Below are 15,716 nucleotides of genomic sequence, written 5' to 3' on the forward strand. Positions count from 1 at the left end.
TCGCCTAAAGACAGCTGGTACCCTCTTGAAGAAAATGAATGAATAAAATGTCTGTTAATGAAATTCAAAAAAACCCTTTCATTTATGTCTGCAGTCCTGTTCCCATAGTGGGGTATGTGAATAAAAATGAAAGGGGGTGGCGGCCTTGTGTTTGTGATCATATTCTGCCACGGTTGAGTGGTCCACCGAGGAAATACTTCCCCTCACAAACATTCCTTGTCCTCACAATAACAGCATTTCATTCTCATGTCAATTTCTGTAAGATTACGCTTTTTAACAATTCCGGCCAATTCCGTGATTCCATAAAGGTGGAACTACTTTTTCTACCCCAAATTTCCAGGGTAGCACATGATTCACACGACACATACCAGGGTTGCCAGCTGTCCTCTTATTTTGGTCGTGTAACGTGTCCATTGTTTCCCTGACCACTTTGTTGTAAACAGTGCTTCTTGTCAAAGTGTACACATGGCGACACGGTTCACGTCACAGACGGGAAGACCGACTGGGTGGCACTTGGGTTTGTCTCATGCTTGTTGAGTCTGGTATTTCCCACGGAAACCCATCACGGATTCCACTCGGAGCAGGTGATGGAAGCATGGCTCCATGAGGGGTGGCTTTCCGGGGGGGGGGTTGGTGTGCGGCAATGGAGGCCTCAGATGGTTTCCCTCCCCAGCTGTTGTTGAAGTTACATTCCCTGTCCCACAACTCAGCAAGCCTGCACAAACTATTTAATATTGAAGGCCCACGTCGGCATTTGTATGCACACTTGCTGTCTGAGGCGCCTGCTCTCTCGGGACGCCCCATTTTGATATCTCAATCAAATCTGAAAAATGTTCAAGAGCAGCTGTCTTTTGAGATGAGTAAGTCATTAGTCGAAGTTGTGTATCTCAGATCGCTTTTATTGCTTTTTCTGGATGTTATGCTGAAGAAAAAGTTGCCGCTTTGGGAATTTCTACACCCTTTGTCCATTTACAGTCATGAGTTGACAAAGTGGGAGCTCGAAATGACCCTCGGCCTCGGAAACCACGCCTGCCTGTCAAAGCTCACGTCACCTGTGGCCAGTCATCCCACGCAGTTAGTCGTTTTTTGGTGACCTCCCATTCTTCACTCCTCTCACTTCTCCCGAGTGCTTAGTAAGGAACACTGAAAGTGCTCAGATGTGCTTCCCACAACATTACACAACAAGTAGGGCTGTTTGCCTCCACAATCTTTTGTTTGACCCATTCAACTCTATTCTCGGCTGTGCTGATCCGCTTGTTTTCTCACAAACATGACAAGAACGTCACATTGTAAAGGAAACTTTGATATCAATTTGTTTCAGGTAATCGTTCAGACAAAAACATATGTTAGTAAATAGGTTTTGTGATCGGCGTTGAAAGGCATTTATCAGCATATGCCGATCACATGAAATCGATCGACCCATCCCTGATAAATAAATAAAAATAAGTGATGAAAAGGTTAAACATAGTTTCATGTTGAGTAAGTACAGTAATAAGGCAAAATGTGTAAACAAAGATGCCCGAAAGTTGAAGAAGATTGCGGTCGGACACACTGGCATAGATAAACGTAGCCTGTGACAAGCTATCGTCGGTTGACTCCACATTTGATGAACTATTTTTCATTCTCACGACAATAAGAATCAAAGGAACGTCAACACAAGGTGGGTGGTGTACATTTGTCAGGTCAACTGGGAAGACAAATAAAAGCACAGTGAAACATTCATTCATTTTCTACCACTTATCCTCATTAGGGTCGCGGAGGGTGCTGGAGCCTATCCCAGCTGTCTTCGGGCGAGAGCCAATCACAGGGCACATATAGACAAATATATAGACAATTTGGAGTGGCCAATTAACCTAGCATGTTTTTGGAATGTGGGAGGAAACCTGAGTACCCGGAGAAAACCCGCGCGTGCACGGGGAGAACATGCAAACTCCACACAGAGATGGCCGAGGGTGGAATTGAACACCGGTGTCCTCGCTGTGAGGTCTGCGCGATAACCACTAGTCCGCTGTGCAGCCTAAAAATAATATTAATAATAACTTAAATTATATTAGGAAAGCAGGAAGTGAACAAATATAACAGTTACTGATTGTAAAAGAACCAGATGGAGGGGTAGGACGGTGCAAACTCCACACAGAGATGGGCGAGGGTGGAATTGAACACGGTTTTCCTAGCTGTGAGGTCTGCGCGCTAACCACTCGTCCGCTGTGCAGCCTAAAAATAATATTAATAATAACTTTAATTACATTAGGAAAGCAGGAAGTGAACAAATGTAACAGTTACTGATTTTAAAAGAACCAGATGGAGGGGTAGGACGGTGCAAACTCCACACAGAGATGGCCCGAGGGTGGAATTGAACCCTGGTCTTCTAGCTGTGAGGTCTGCGCGCTAACTACTCGATCGCTGTGCAGCCTAAAAATACTATTAATAATAACTTAAATTATATTAGGAAAGCAGGAAGTGAACAAATGTAACAGTTACTGATTGTAAAAGAACCAGATGGAGGGGTAGGATGGTGCAAACTCCACACAGAGATGGCCCGAGGGTGGAATTGAACCCTGGTCTTCTAGCTGTGAGGTCTGCGCGCTAACTATTCGATCGCTGTGCAGCCTAAAAATACTATTAATAATAACTTAAATTATATTAGGAAAGCAGGAAGTGAACAAATGTAACAGTTACTGATTGTAAAAGAACCAGATGGAGGGGTAGGACGGTGCAAACTTCACACAGAGATGGCCCGAGGGTGGAAATGAACACGGGTCTCCTAGCTGTGAGGCCTGAGTGCACACCACTTATACACCGTGCAGCCTGAATCCACATTTAACAAGATTTTGGCTTTTAAAGGCTGTGGTCTTAAAGGTAATGCTTGTTTGCTTACTCCAAAAAGTATTGGATGTATACACAACTAATGCATACAGAATCAAGATTCAGCACATTTGTGTGAAAAGTTGTTGTGTGTGTCCCCAAATGGCTACATCACAAACAAGCACTTTTTCAATTCAGCCTTCAGTGTGTCCTTCAAGCGCGCAGGAAGTGAGGCAGATTAAACCTTTTGGGCCCGCTAAGTCAACATGTCTCTGTTGTGTGCCGTGGCGTTATTGTTCAGTTGTCAGTTGAGCGTTGGCTCATCGGAGCTGTGTCCGCTGTCCACTGTCCGTGCACTCCGAACGCTGATCTCTGCAGAGAGGCTCAGCAATCCGACCCCCCCCAACCGCTGTGTCAGTGTCCCGACCAAACAGGGCATTATTAGTTGGAAGGAAAAAAAAAATGCTGGGCTAAACGAAAAAACCCACATTAATATTGTGAATTGTTTTCTTTTCGGATGTTAAATCTGCCAGACCTTTATGATGCTGCACGGGAATTGTTGAATTCGTTCCGTGACGCGCCGGTAGTCAAGAATGTGTTTGTCGGTAGTTGGTAAAATTGGCTTTGGACGGGAGATTTTGCTGCAGAACATTATCCGACTATTTATCTCCATGAAGGCATCTGTAGGCAGTTCATTATAAATATAAACAATAAACAGTGTTCTTGGGATCTGTTTACAATGCCATACCAATCAGTGAAAATTTGGAGTGATGCAATGTTACCCGTAATCCTATGCGGTAGTCACACAAACATTTATTTTCATCATGCTGAAAAAAAGGCCCGCGTGGAAATTGCATTCCTAATTAGGATTAAAAAAAAAAGGGGTCGGGCAGCCAGGACAAGAATGTGAAGCATTTGTAATGAGCGCGGGTGATGCCATCTGTGCAGTGTGGCGAGGAGCTAATTCTGGCCTTCAGTGCGGCGTGATTTAGTACACATTTTTCCTGGTTGCGCCCCCCCCCCCCCCCCCTGAATCAAGCGTGAAATCCAACTTTGACTGCAGCTTAAAGAAACTGTGTCTGAGAGTTGAATTATTCCCACCCGACCCCTCCCGTTACGTTACGTTTATACCACGGGGCTCCCCAATTCATGCGGTCGTCCAAGCAGCAGATCCGGTCATGAAAAATAAACAGCCAATTATTTTAATCATTAAATTTATCAGCAACACCGTGGAGGCTTTAAACTTTACGCTTCCTACGGATCCCAATTAGCAGTCTGTGGGGGCTCCTCTCTGGTGATGATCGTCTATATATAGTATAGCTTGGCTTATGCTGACCTGCTCTCATGAAGAGTTCCTAATTAGCGATAAAACCGGACTAGACGACTAGCAAAATAACTTTATCAATAAAGCAGCATTTCAGCAGCACAGTGTTACATGAATATTAAATGTAACTATATTTAATACCGCTCATGGCTGGATTTGTTGGTCTGTAAATAAAGTTTTTATCGTACATGGCCATTGTTGGACGGGTCCGAATACCCGTTTAAGCATTGTTCTGTTTAATTAAGCACTCATTCACTCCTCCGGTCTGGAACTGTGTCACAAAACAAAGGTCTCTATTGGTGTTCTTGGCTGCAGGAAACCATGTGAAGCAGTGTGACAGCGCTACTATTTTTATACAGCATCCAGGATCTGATAAGCTCCACACAGCAAGATGCTTCACATGACTTGCTAAATGGTTCATTTTGTCATTGAAGATCATTCTGTGAAAATCAATTTTCGCAAAAATTGAAATAGAGTTTGAACAGTTTGTGAAGTTGTTCATGGATTTAAGATATGCATCAGATTCAGAATTTTAGATCAGAATTTTATTTTTACCTTATATACACGTCGGAACCCGCGACTCCAGTGAGGACAAGCGGCATAAAAAAAAGAAAGAAAACCTGTACACTGTACATGGGGGACAGCGTGGTTGCATTTGTGTTGCTACAGTAGCTGGTACACGACGCTTGAACCAATATACGAAAGTTATACATCCACATCATAAGAACGTCAGCTATTAGCTCAACAAGGCTAATTTTCAGTGAGGATCTACAGTGTAAATCGTGTGCAAGTGTTTATCTATAAATCTCCAGTATGTGCCGTAATGTATATTTTACTGAATAGGACCAAAATGGCTGCTAATCCTAGTTAATCATTTTTATTAGGCTAATAGATAATTAGAAAACCCATCTAAAAATCTCAACTAAAATCTCTTACCATGCTTGTAACTACTCCCGAAGGAGAGCAGCACAAACTGGGTCTAACAAGGACAGAAAAACGACGCACAACTGTGCAAAAAGACAAATATCTGAGCGTGTGTAGGTTATGACAAAGACGCCTCACAGGTTACAGACATGAATAAAGGATGTGGGATTGAAACAATTATGAAACACTGAATATCAAGTGTATGCAAACGTCCCCCCTTGTTTGAGCCCCAGATGACCGCCTCGACGTGTTTTGGAATCGAGCAAAAACAACAAAAAAAGCAAAAACACCCATAAAATGTATTAATTCTTCATCATGGGGGCTGAAGGTGCTCAGTAAAGTGACCTTGTGAGTATGTAGCTTTTCATATACGTACATATCCACATTATACATATTTCTTAAATAATAACAAGCTGTGCATGATATGCATGGCAAAAGTGTAAAAGTTTCCTTCTCAGTGTCCACGCTCGTGCGCTCGTAATTGCTGGAAGTCAAAGTGGGAGTGGGCCACATACAGACACTAACACTGACACAAAGTGACAGGTTCCCAGGCATTCAGTGACACCATCGCCTCCCCCCTCTACTTACCTCATTGGCTACGGCCGAGTATTTGACCCCGTCGCCATCAGAGGGCTCACCAGCAGTAAGGCAAGCGGGCTGGCCTGGCCTCAACCAGCCTGCGGTAATGTTGCATGTAAATGCAGCATAAATGAATACACAAGGAGGCCTGGTGGGGGAAAGCAGCACCTTGTGAGTCAACACCTGGATAACATAGACGGCATGTGAATTACTTGTTGATGCAAATTACTTGTTGACGCCAGCCAATGACAGGGCACATATAGACAAACAACCATTCACACTCTAATTCATACTTATGGACAATTTGGAGTCGCCAATTAACTAGTGGCTCGTAGTCTAAAAATAAAGAAGCATTCATTTTCTACCGTTTATCCTCACAAGGGTTGCGGGGGTTGCTGGAGCCTATCCCAGCTTGCTTTGAGCGCATGGTCGCCAGCCAATCACAGGGCACATATAGACAAACAACCATTCACACTTAAATTCATACCTATGGACAATTTGGAGTCGCCAATTAACCAGTGGCTAATAGTCTTAAAATAAAGAATTAATTTTAAGAAATGCTGCAAATGTTTGACAGACAGTATGAATGGCCTGCAAAAAAATACGTGTCGCAAACGGCAATTCCACAACTTCACAGAGTGAACTATATCTACTATATGTAACTATATATTTACTATATCATGATATGGTATCATAATTTTTGGACTATTAATATTAATATATTTTGTGGCTGTATTCAACCACAAAACAGTAATTCATTCATTCATTCATTTTCTACCGCTTATCCTGACGAGTGTCATGGTGGGTGCTGGAGCCGATCCCAGCTGTCTTCGGTACACCCTAGACTGGTCGCCAGCCAATCACAGGGGCACATATAGACAAACAACCATTCACACTCACATTCATACCTATGGACAATTTGGAGTCGCCAATTAACCTAGCATGTTTTTGGAATGTGGGAGGAAACCCGAGTACTCAGAGAAAACCCACACAGAGATGGCCGAGGGTGGGATTGAACTCGAGTCTCCTCGCTGTGAGGTCTGCACGCTAACCACTCAACCACCGTGCTTCACCCCCTGTCTGGTTCATTATGCTAAAAGTTGTATTTTACTACCTGTTTTGGTCTCTCATCCACATGCAAAGTTTTAATTGAGCCTTTGGATTTTCAAAATGAGCTCCAAGCTACTGACAGGTTAAAATAGGTGTAGAAGAAAGTTGAACACAAGAAGACCACAGCTGTGACAATACAACCTGGGGTAAATACTCACCGGGGTCATTCTCTTTGCCAGCTCAGCCCTTAAATCTTCCCCCCGTAGCTGTTGTCGTGTCACAAGGTTACTATTTACATGGAGGAAGAGTGAGGTCTCGCTCACTTTCTCCCACAGAGACTTGAACAGGTGGGATCCTGTCTCAAGTCCTACGACCACAGGAGGCGGTAAGCCCCGTGTGACATTGATGAATTCATTTGTCAGGCTTTCATCAATGGCTGTCATGACAGTGACGTCGATTTGTTGACTGTGTGCACATTGTAATGCAGCGCGACGAGACATTTTTCATAATAATAATAATAATAGCTTTTGACCATGTATATCGACTTAAGTGGGCACTTTTTAAGTAATAGCAAGAACCTGTTTGACTTACTGAGTTGGTCGACATAATTGGGTTGTCAAATAGGATGCATTATTAACAAATGAAATATATATTCGTAGTGAGAGCACTTGTGTTTTATAATAGAAAGTAAGGTGTCTTAGACATAAATATTTAGGCATTGACAAAGTACTCCCTGGTGACTTTACTGACACCGACAGACCAGTGTACTAGCAATACTACTACTCTACACAATCGCCTTATTAATTCATTTGCTACCAAAGACATTCATTCATTCATTCATTCATTTTCTACCGCTTTTCCTGCAGCATGTTTGCAGAAACTTAGCTATGATTTACTGCTGATTACTAAAGAACGGAAAAAGGAAGAAACTTATTTTTTCTGCTGAAAGACGAGTGTCTGATCTTTCTGTGTGCTTTGAAAAATCTGTCAAAAAACATCAAAAATGGCCGGTAGTGAGAGGGACGGACGGGTTTTCAAAATTGGCTGGGATTGAATGAGTTAACAAGCAGAGAACACAGTGAATGTTCCCACAGGAGCTGCTGTCGGCCACTCTCTACACTGCTAACTTGCTCTTGACTGTATGACTGTATTACTCTGATTGTATTACACCATATATTTTTCTTTATTTGGCCATTTTTATGCTTGAAATGTGTGCAATGAATACATACAATTTGCTTAATATGCATTATTTTTACTAATAAGAGACCATATTCAACCACAAAACATGGACGACCGTATAAAGCAATTAGCGACTTTTCAGGGAACGACTTAACTTTTTACATTTTGCTCACTTACTCATGCGTCTTTTTTTTGAAGGATCATTTTAGTAATTGTTCACAAATTTAGCATGAATTAGAGACAAAATACTTAATGACAAATCAATTGTTTTGAGTCGTCAGCATGAAGGCTATTTCATTATCACTTCATACTAACTGCTGACAGTGCCACAGTATGACTTTTTTTATTTTTTTTTATGCTCCCTAACTCCCTCCCACCCCCCCACCCCTCAGTTTCATCCTACCCTCTTTTCAACTTTGGTCATCCAGTTGCTCGAGGCCTGCATTCACCTTTTGTGCTCCATAAACTGAGCAGTCATGTAATGCAGTGTCAAAAAGTGTAAAATAGTTTGTAGGAGAACATTCGCCCTCAAGGTGTGGTGTGTACTTATAGTATAGAAATTCTCTAAATGGAACGGATAGTTGCTATGAGCCCCACAAGGACAATCCCATTCAGGGCTGATATATTCACGCATCACAGGATCAATGACAATTAAAATATCAATTATTTATTATTTCACTCCAAGGGTCCATACATGTTTCTTTAGTGTAATAAGTACATTCATCCATTCATTCATTTTCTACTGCTTTTCCTCATGAGGGTCGCAGGGGGTGCTGGAGCCTATCCCAGCTGTCTTCGGGCGAGAGGTGGGGTACACCCTGGACCGGTAGCTGGGGATTATTAGTGCATTCTAGAACCACTTTATTTGTGATTAATAAAACTCACTTCTAATATTACTAGAGATGTGGGTTTGTTTTTGTTTTTTTGGATGCAGGGTGTCCCTAAACAGTGCTTTTCAAATCAATTTTATCTTCTTTAAGGTTGGCAGGTTGTCTTAAATGACTTATTTTTATGTGATTATGTGTACTATGTTCGGTAATACGAGTGTAAAGGATGACTGTAGGGGTGTTATTTCATGTCCAGAGGTCTCTAATAATGTTTATGTGTGATATTTAGAAGTCGGAAACAGGTTATCTATGCTCTAACTACTACATTCATTCATTCATTTTCTACCGCTTATCCTCACAAGGGTCGCAGGGGGGTGCTGGAGCCTACCCCAGCTGTCTTCTACACCCTGGACTGGTGGCCAGCCAATCACAGGGCACATATAGACAAACATTCACACTCACATTCATACCTATGGACAATTTGGAGTCGCCAATTAACCTAGCATGTTTTTGGAATGTGGGAGGAAACCGGAGTACCCGGAGAAAACCCACGCATGCACGGGGAGAACATGCAAACTCCACACAGAACTCAGGTGTCCTAGCTGTGAGGCCTGCGCGCTAACCACTCGACCACCGTGCAACACATGAAAGTACTTATTACACTAGTAAGTGAAGTACATTTTAAGGACCTGTTAGGGGTTAACTCTGGAGTGTGTTGCCGAATGAATAATCAGGGAAGGGGTATGCGATGCATGCGCCGCATGTGTTTATATGCATGGTGCATGCACCCGGCTTGCAACATGTGCGTGGATGCACATGCTCTCTTTCGAAAAGGTGGCAAAACCTCCCCTGCCCTTTGATATCCTCAAACAAGGACAGACATTTTTAGACACGTGTAGTATGTCATGTTGTCATTAATAAAAAAAAAATATCAATCGTAGGACACGGCCTTGGAGATGCGAGCGCTTCAAACGACAGGGTCGTCAGGGAACTGTCAAAGGGTGTTCCTGTGACATGAACACTGATTTTTGTGGGACAAGTGGAGGAAATTAATCTTCTGTGTACATCTATTGAACTGACTCTACTCAGCTGGATGAGTAATATAGTGGATTAAAACATAATAAAAAACCCACACTGCTCCATATTTGGTCACAACAGCAAAGCGTTTGAGTGCAGATAAAAGGGCGGAGGAAGCAGCGCTCGCAATGCCAGGAGTGTGAAAGCAAGCAGCAACTGGTTGACTTTAGCGAAACTGGGTGTGTGTACTTTGATGTTCACGCTTCCAAAAGGGGCGTGGGAATAGTCTGCGTATGCACGAGGCAGAGATGCTCCACAGGGAATACCACTCGGTTGCTTAATTGAACCTTTCTATTTATGACACCGTTCTCACCTCTCTGGATTCATCACCACGCGGCACCACAGGAAACCGGTGCAGATTCCCATGGGGAACAACAGAACAAGGAGGGATTTATTGCACAGTGCCGGCATCAAGAACAACCCAGCTCATCTATGCCTATTGTATTATTCAGTGATGTAAAACCTGAAGGGAGGGGTCGGAGGGGGGGTTATAAGGACATTACACTAAGATTAGAGTAAAAAAACTCCGTGCTGTATCATGAGGTCAGCAAGAAGGATTAAGAAAAAACAACTTTTGATGCAGATTTGTTGACGGCCAAATCTCACACAGCTGTGTCCATCCTAACAGGAAAAGGAAATAAACACAAATATAGGTCACTGAGGACCCATGTTGGTGTCATGCTAATAAACAATGACACCCATCAAATGTTCGATGTTCAGTTCCTCAATGTGTTGCGTGTCATCATGCTGATTATGAAGTATTTTGTGGTTAGCTTTGCTTTGCCACTGCATTCCTGATTAGAGATATACCAATCCGATACCAAGTTTACTGGCCGGGATATTGCACCGTTGGTCTGAAAATAGGAAGTACATTTACTTCCAAAGAGTCAGGAAGAGTCTGGCATGATCAGGGAGGAAAGACGTTGGTTCCAAAACACAGTCAGCACTTTACGAGCTTTCATCGAGTTCCTTGGGAGTCGTCTGAACTTTGCAGAGTCAGCGATTGTCTATCTGAAGATTACCTGTAATAACACCGGTATTGAAGTAATACTGAATCATAAAGTCTGTAGTCAGAAACGTGTACGGTGTACACACCCCATAACTATTGATAAGGTATTGCCTTTTAAATGGAATGCCCTGCGGGATGCCTCGGGTGCCAATAGAAAGGCTGGAATAGCAATTGCTGAGCTGAAGATAGTATGAAACTTCAGCTTTGACATTTCACACGGTTCAAACATTAAGGTTAAGCGTTTATAGAAGACAGTAAATTACGACTGGGTGTAATGAGGGCGGTACTTCATTAAAGCGACAAAGTGACTGTAAAATACACTGAAATCATATGGATAGTGCATGATTAAAAAAAACAACAGCAGTTTCTCAATGGAATCACCCACTACAGTGATGTGAATTGCAATAACAACCTTTTATTTTGAAACCTACTCTGTGACTATATGGGGAGTGATTGCAGAACCACTAATAGGCAGGGATCTACTGCTAGGACTACGTTAAAAAGCCATAGCATTTCAGTATATGGAATCAAACTATGGAATGGATTGAGTAAGGAACTCAAAAATGCACAACGATGAGCCAATTCAAGAAACAATACAAGCAGTTGATGTTTGCTAAATACTGGTCTTGAACCAGTCATGATGTGCTATATATATCGCTATATTGACAGTTACTATGGTACCCATTATGTCATTGTATGGTCATATCACCTCGTACTTCGGTATGTGATTTTAAAAAAAACCTATATAGGGAAAGCAGGAAGTGAACAAATGTAACAGTTACTGATACCAGATGGAGGGGTAGGATTTAATAAGCTTTGCTTCTTCCTACTCCTTTTAAACATGTGGAACTGTGAACTGATTATGTGATGCATTCAATTGTAATCTGATGCATGTTCAAATGAAATAAAACCATTAACATTACCATAAAAATCAGGTTCCAAGCAGTAATTTCATTATACAACTAACTATTGTATAATTTGTACAATTATTAATTTTAATTTAATTTAAAAATTTACAAAATAAAATACTAATAATTGTATATTATTATAAAAAATTCTGAATAATAAGATAATTTTTACAAAGTTAAAAAGTATATTTTTTATTTTTTATTTTTATAATTCCAGGCTTTTTGCAGGGCCATATAATAAAATATTGTGTGCCGAATCTGGCCCCCGGATCTTAAGTTTGACACCTGTGGTATAGGACCTATGCCACCCCAATTTCGGTGAAATACAGAAAAAGCACAGCAAAAAATGTAACAGTTACTGATTGTAAAAGTACCAGACAGAGGGGTAGGATTTAATAAGCTTTGCTTCTTCCTACTCCTTTTGGACATGTGGAACTGTGAACTGATTATGGGATGCATTCAATTGTAATCTGATGCATGTTCAAATGAAATAAAACTATTACCATTACCACTGTAACTCGATGCAAAATAATCTACAACCCGAGTGAAAACCCACAGCATGTCCGCTCCCTTGCACATATTAAAGACGTTATGTATAATTAATGCGATGGCTGTTTCGTGCACGATACAAAGTCAAAAAGAATTAAAAACATGATCATGTAGATACAGAAATGTAAATAAGATAAATAAAAGGCTATTTCATTCGTTTAATAACATCCGTATAAGGAAGGCGACTTGAGGTGGGATCTCCAACTTGGCACACTTCATTTCCTGAAGGATGCCCCGTTGGGATCACCCTCATGACTGTTCGGAGTCTTCCTGTTGATTTGCTGGAAATATGGCTTCAGTGACCATATTCTTTTCCTGGACAGCTGTTTCCATGGCGGACCTCTCAAGCTTTTTATCTCTGCGTCAAGCTCACTTAGGCACCTAATCTGTACTAATACCCGCCGAATTACGGATGAGGACAGGGGGTAAAAACTCCCTACGCTCTTTCAGACCAAAGAGGAAACCACATTGGTTGTTTAGTAGAAAGTTAGAGCACCAAATTAATCACGTGGAATCATTTTTAATGTCATCTTTGGATTCTGTTACAGTGTGCATATTCTGATATTTTGAACACTCGGCATGCCTGGTCTATTTAGATGAGGTATATAGTTACAGTGTACATGCAGTACATTTGAAAGTCAATATCAGACTATGGCACGGTCGCATGCTTTACATACACAGGCTTTTGTCAAAAGGCTAAAAAGGCATATTTTTGCAAATAATAAAATAAATGGATATCTGTATATTTCCTCAAATACACCCTTGAACAAAATTACTAGGATTTGTATTTGACTCAGCCGCCCAATCTCCATCCTTAAACCTTGCTCTCTTTGTTGGGGTTCATAAGCCTAGCGTTATGGAAGATGCTGGTTCATCACCTGAGTGTTCTTCCTGCCTGTTATTACTCTCCAGAACTAGTATGCATATTATTACTGATGAGGTTCTTATTGTCAAATGAGGTGTGATCTTGGTTGGTACGGTCTCCACGACACAGGTTGTCATCTTGTCATGATCTCCACGCAGACGGTGGGCTAATCAGCTTAAGATTGTCTGCTTTGGCAGAGGACCTAAGACCTAAGTCCATTTGCCCAAGGTCTTGGAGATATTCTGCCTTTGTTAGTGTTAACAGGCTTAGACAGTATTACCTTTGTACTGCATTCAGAAGACGCATTCAAATAAGTGATATGCAGTGTTGTGCATGTGGTACAATAATAATAATCACTATAATAATAACACAGGCTACTGTTGTGGTAGTAATCAATTCATTCATTCATTCATTCATTTTCTACCGCTTTTCCTCACGACGGTCCAGGGGGTGCTGGAGCCTATCCCAGCTGTCTTTGGTACACCCTGGACTGGTTGCCAGCCAAACACAGGGCACATCTAGACAAACAACCATTCACACTCACATTCATTCCTATGGACAATTTGGAGTCGCCAATTAACCAGTGGCTAATAGTTTTTAAAAAAAGAATTCATTTCAAGAAATGCTGCAAATGTTTGACAGACAGTATGAATGGCCTGCAAGAAAATGTGTGTCACAAACGGCAATTCCACAACTTCACAGAGTGAATGAGATGCAGTATTTCCTTTACTATATCATGATATGGTATCATAATTTTTTGACTATTAATATTAATATTTTGTGGCTGTATTCACCCACAAAACAGTAATTCATTCATTCGTTCATTCATTTTCTACTGCTTATCCTGACGAGTGTCGCAGTGGGTGCTGGAGCCTATCCCAGCTGTCTTCGGGCGAGAGGCGGAGTACACCCTGGACTGGTGGCCAGCCAATCACAGGGCACATATAGGCAAACAACCATTCACACTCACATTCATACCTATGGACAATTTGGAGTCGGCAATTAACCTAGCATGTTTTTGGAATGTGGGAGGAAACCGGAAAAAACCTGCGCATGCACGGGGAGAACGTGCAAACTCCACACAGAGATGGCCGAGGGTGGAATTGAACTCAGGTCTTCTAGCTGTGAGGCCTGCGCACTAACCACCAACAGACATTTTATTTAAACGTACATTTAAGCAGTATAACATTCACAAAGTTGGCTTGGCTACACACAGTGGAATTGAACTCGGGTCTCCTAGCTGTGAGGTCTGCGTGCTAACCACTCGACCACTGTGCAGCCCCGGTAGTAATCCAACTAAACTTTATTCGGTACCTCAGATGTCCATCCCATTGACACTTTCTAGTTTTAATGTATAACTTCCAAGATACACTACATACATTCTATATAAACTATGACAACATTGCGTAATCTGCTCATCTGACCACTGAATGTGCTCCAGAGGTCAACCGCTACTAATAATACGAGATGACGAGTCATAATGTCATTAACAGAGCGCTGTTTTCTGATCCTCTCGTCATCTGAGAGCCGCCCAGAACATTTTAACCTGACTTTGAAACGGTTCATGAGCGTGAGCTACACTCTCCCGACTGTGTTTCTTGGTTCACATTATTCCAAAACAGACATAGATTTTGCATGGATTTATTTGTGGACTAATGGCTGTCAGGATGATTCAGCGGTGCCCTCTACCCGGCCAGTGTTGTTGAACCATCAGGCCCGCACGGGCAGCAGCATCAGGCCCACAGAGCAAGGGAAGAGAGGGCTCGGCAGGCAGTTGAACTACTGGCATGGTGAGCTTGCCCTGAAAGAGCACATGCCTCTGTGCACAATTATCCACTGCATGGAAACAACTCCCCCACCCTCAACAAACACACACACACACACACACACACACACACAATGGTTTGACCAACACAACTAAAAATGGAAGATGAACAGTTCCAAAACTAGGCCAAAGAGCGCCGGGACGTTAAGATCATCTCGGTTGATGTGGGGTTGACATTTATCTTCTCCAACTTTGAGTTTATGAAATTTCAGATGAGCATATGTTCGAGTGTCTCCCCGAGGAGAGTCTTTAAATGAGCGGCGCATGTCAGCTGGTATCGTCAGTATCGTGAAAAGCTGAAAGTCTGATGTGGCAATCGCCGCGTCTCTTTTGCTTTGCAGGCTACTTCAGCGCATTAGCCGTGGTACTGAAGACAGACAACAACTCACCGTGGACGGATGAGTTTGACAGTAAGTGTCGCCGCAAAAACACACCAAAAAAATGGCCTTGTATTTATTGTTTGTGGTGACATCATATCTGTTTACTCTGCAGGAGTTGAACTATCGTGTTTGATCGACTCCATTTCCACTCACAATCCCAGAATCGAGTGGAAAAAGATCAAACCTGAGGGACCAAGCTATGTGTACTTTAACATGAAGGTTTCAGGTAACTAATGAGCAAACAAAGCAGCTTCAGTGTCTTGTGTGTTTATTCACTGATGGTAATCGTAATGGTAATGGTAATGGTAATGGTAATCAGAGTACAATTGAATGCATCACATAATCAGTTCACAGTTCCACATGTCCAAAAGGAGTAGGAAGAAGCAAAGCTTATTAAATCCTACCCCTCCATCTG

General features: G+C 42.0%; 1 protein-coding gene across 1 annotated transcript in view; it reads left to right on the forward strand.

Annotated features, from left to right (window-relative positions):
• The window catches only part of LOC131138601 (junctional adhesion molecule 3B-like), a 41,646-nt gene that overhangs the window by 19,433 nt on the left and 6,497 nt on the right, over positions 1–15,716 (forward strand). The window contains exons 2-3 of the mRNA XM_078787470.1: positions 15,263–15,331; positions 15,414–15,527. Coding sequence (XP_078643596.1) covers positions 15,263–15,331; positions 15,414–15,527 — 183 coding nt within the window. The remainder of the gene's footprint in view (positions 1–15,262; positions 15,332–15,413; positions 15,528–15,716) is intronic.

Source organism: Doryrhamphus excisus, linkage group LG21 (assembly GCF_037039965.1).
Source record: "Doryrhamphus excisus strain RoL-2023G ecotype Guam linkage group LG21, RoL_Dexc_Guam_v1.1, whole genome shotgun sequence".
NCBI classification, from domain to species: domain Eukaryota; kingdom Metazoa; phylum Chordata; class Actinopteri; order Syngnathiformes; family Syngnathidae; genus Doryrhamphus; species Doryrhamphus excisus.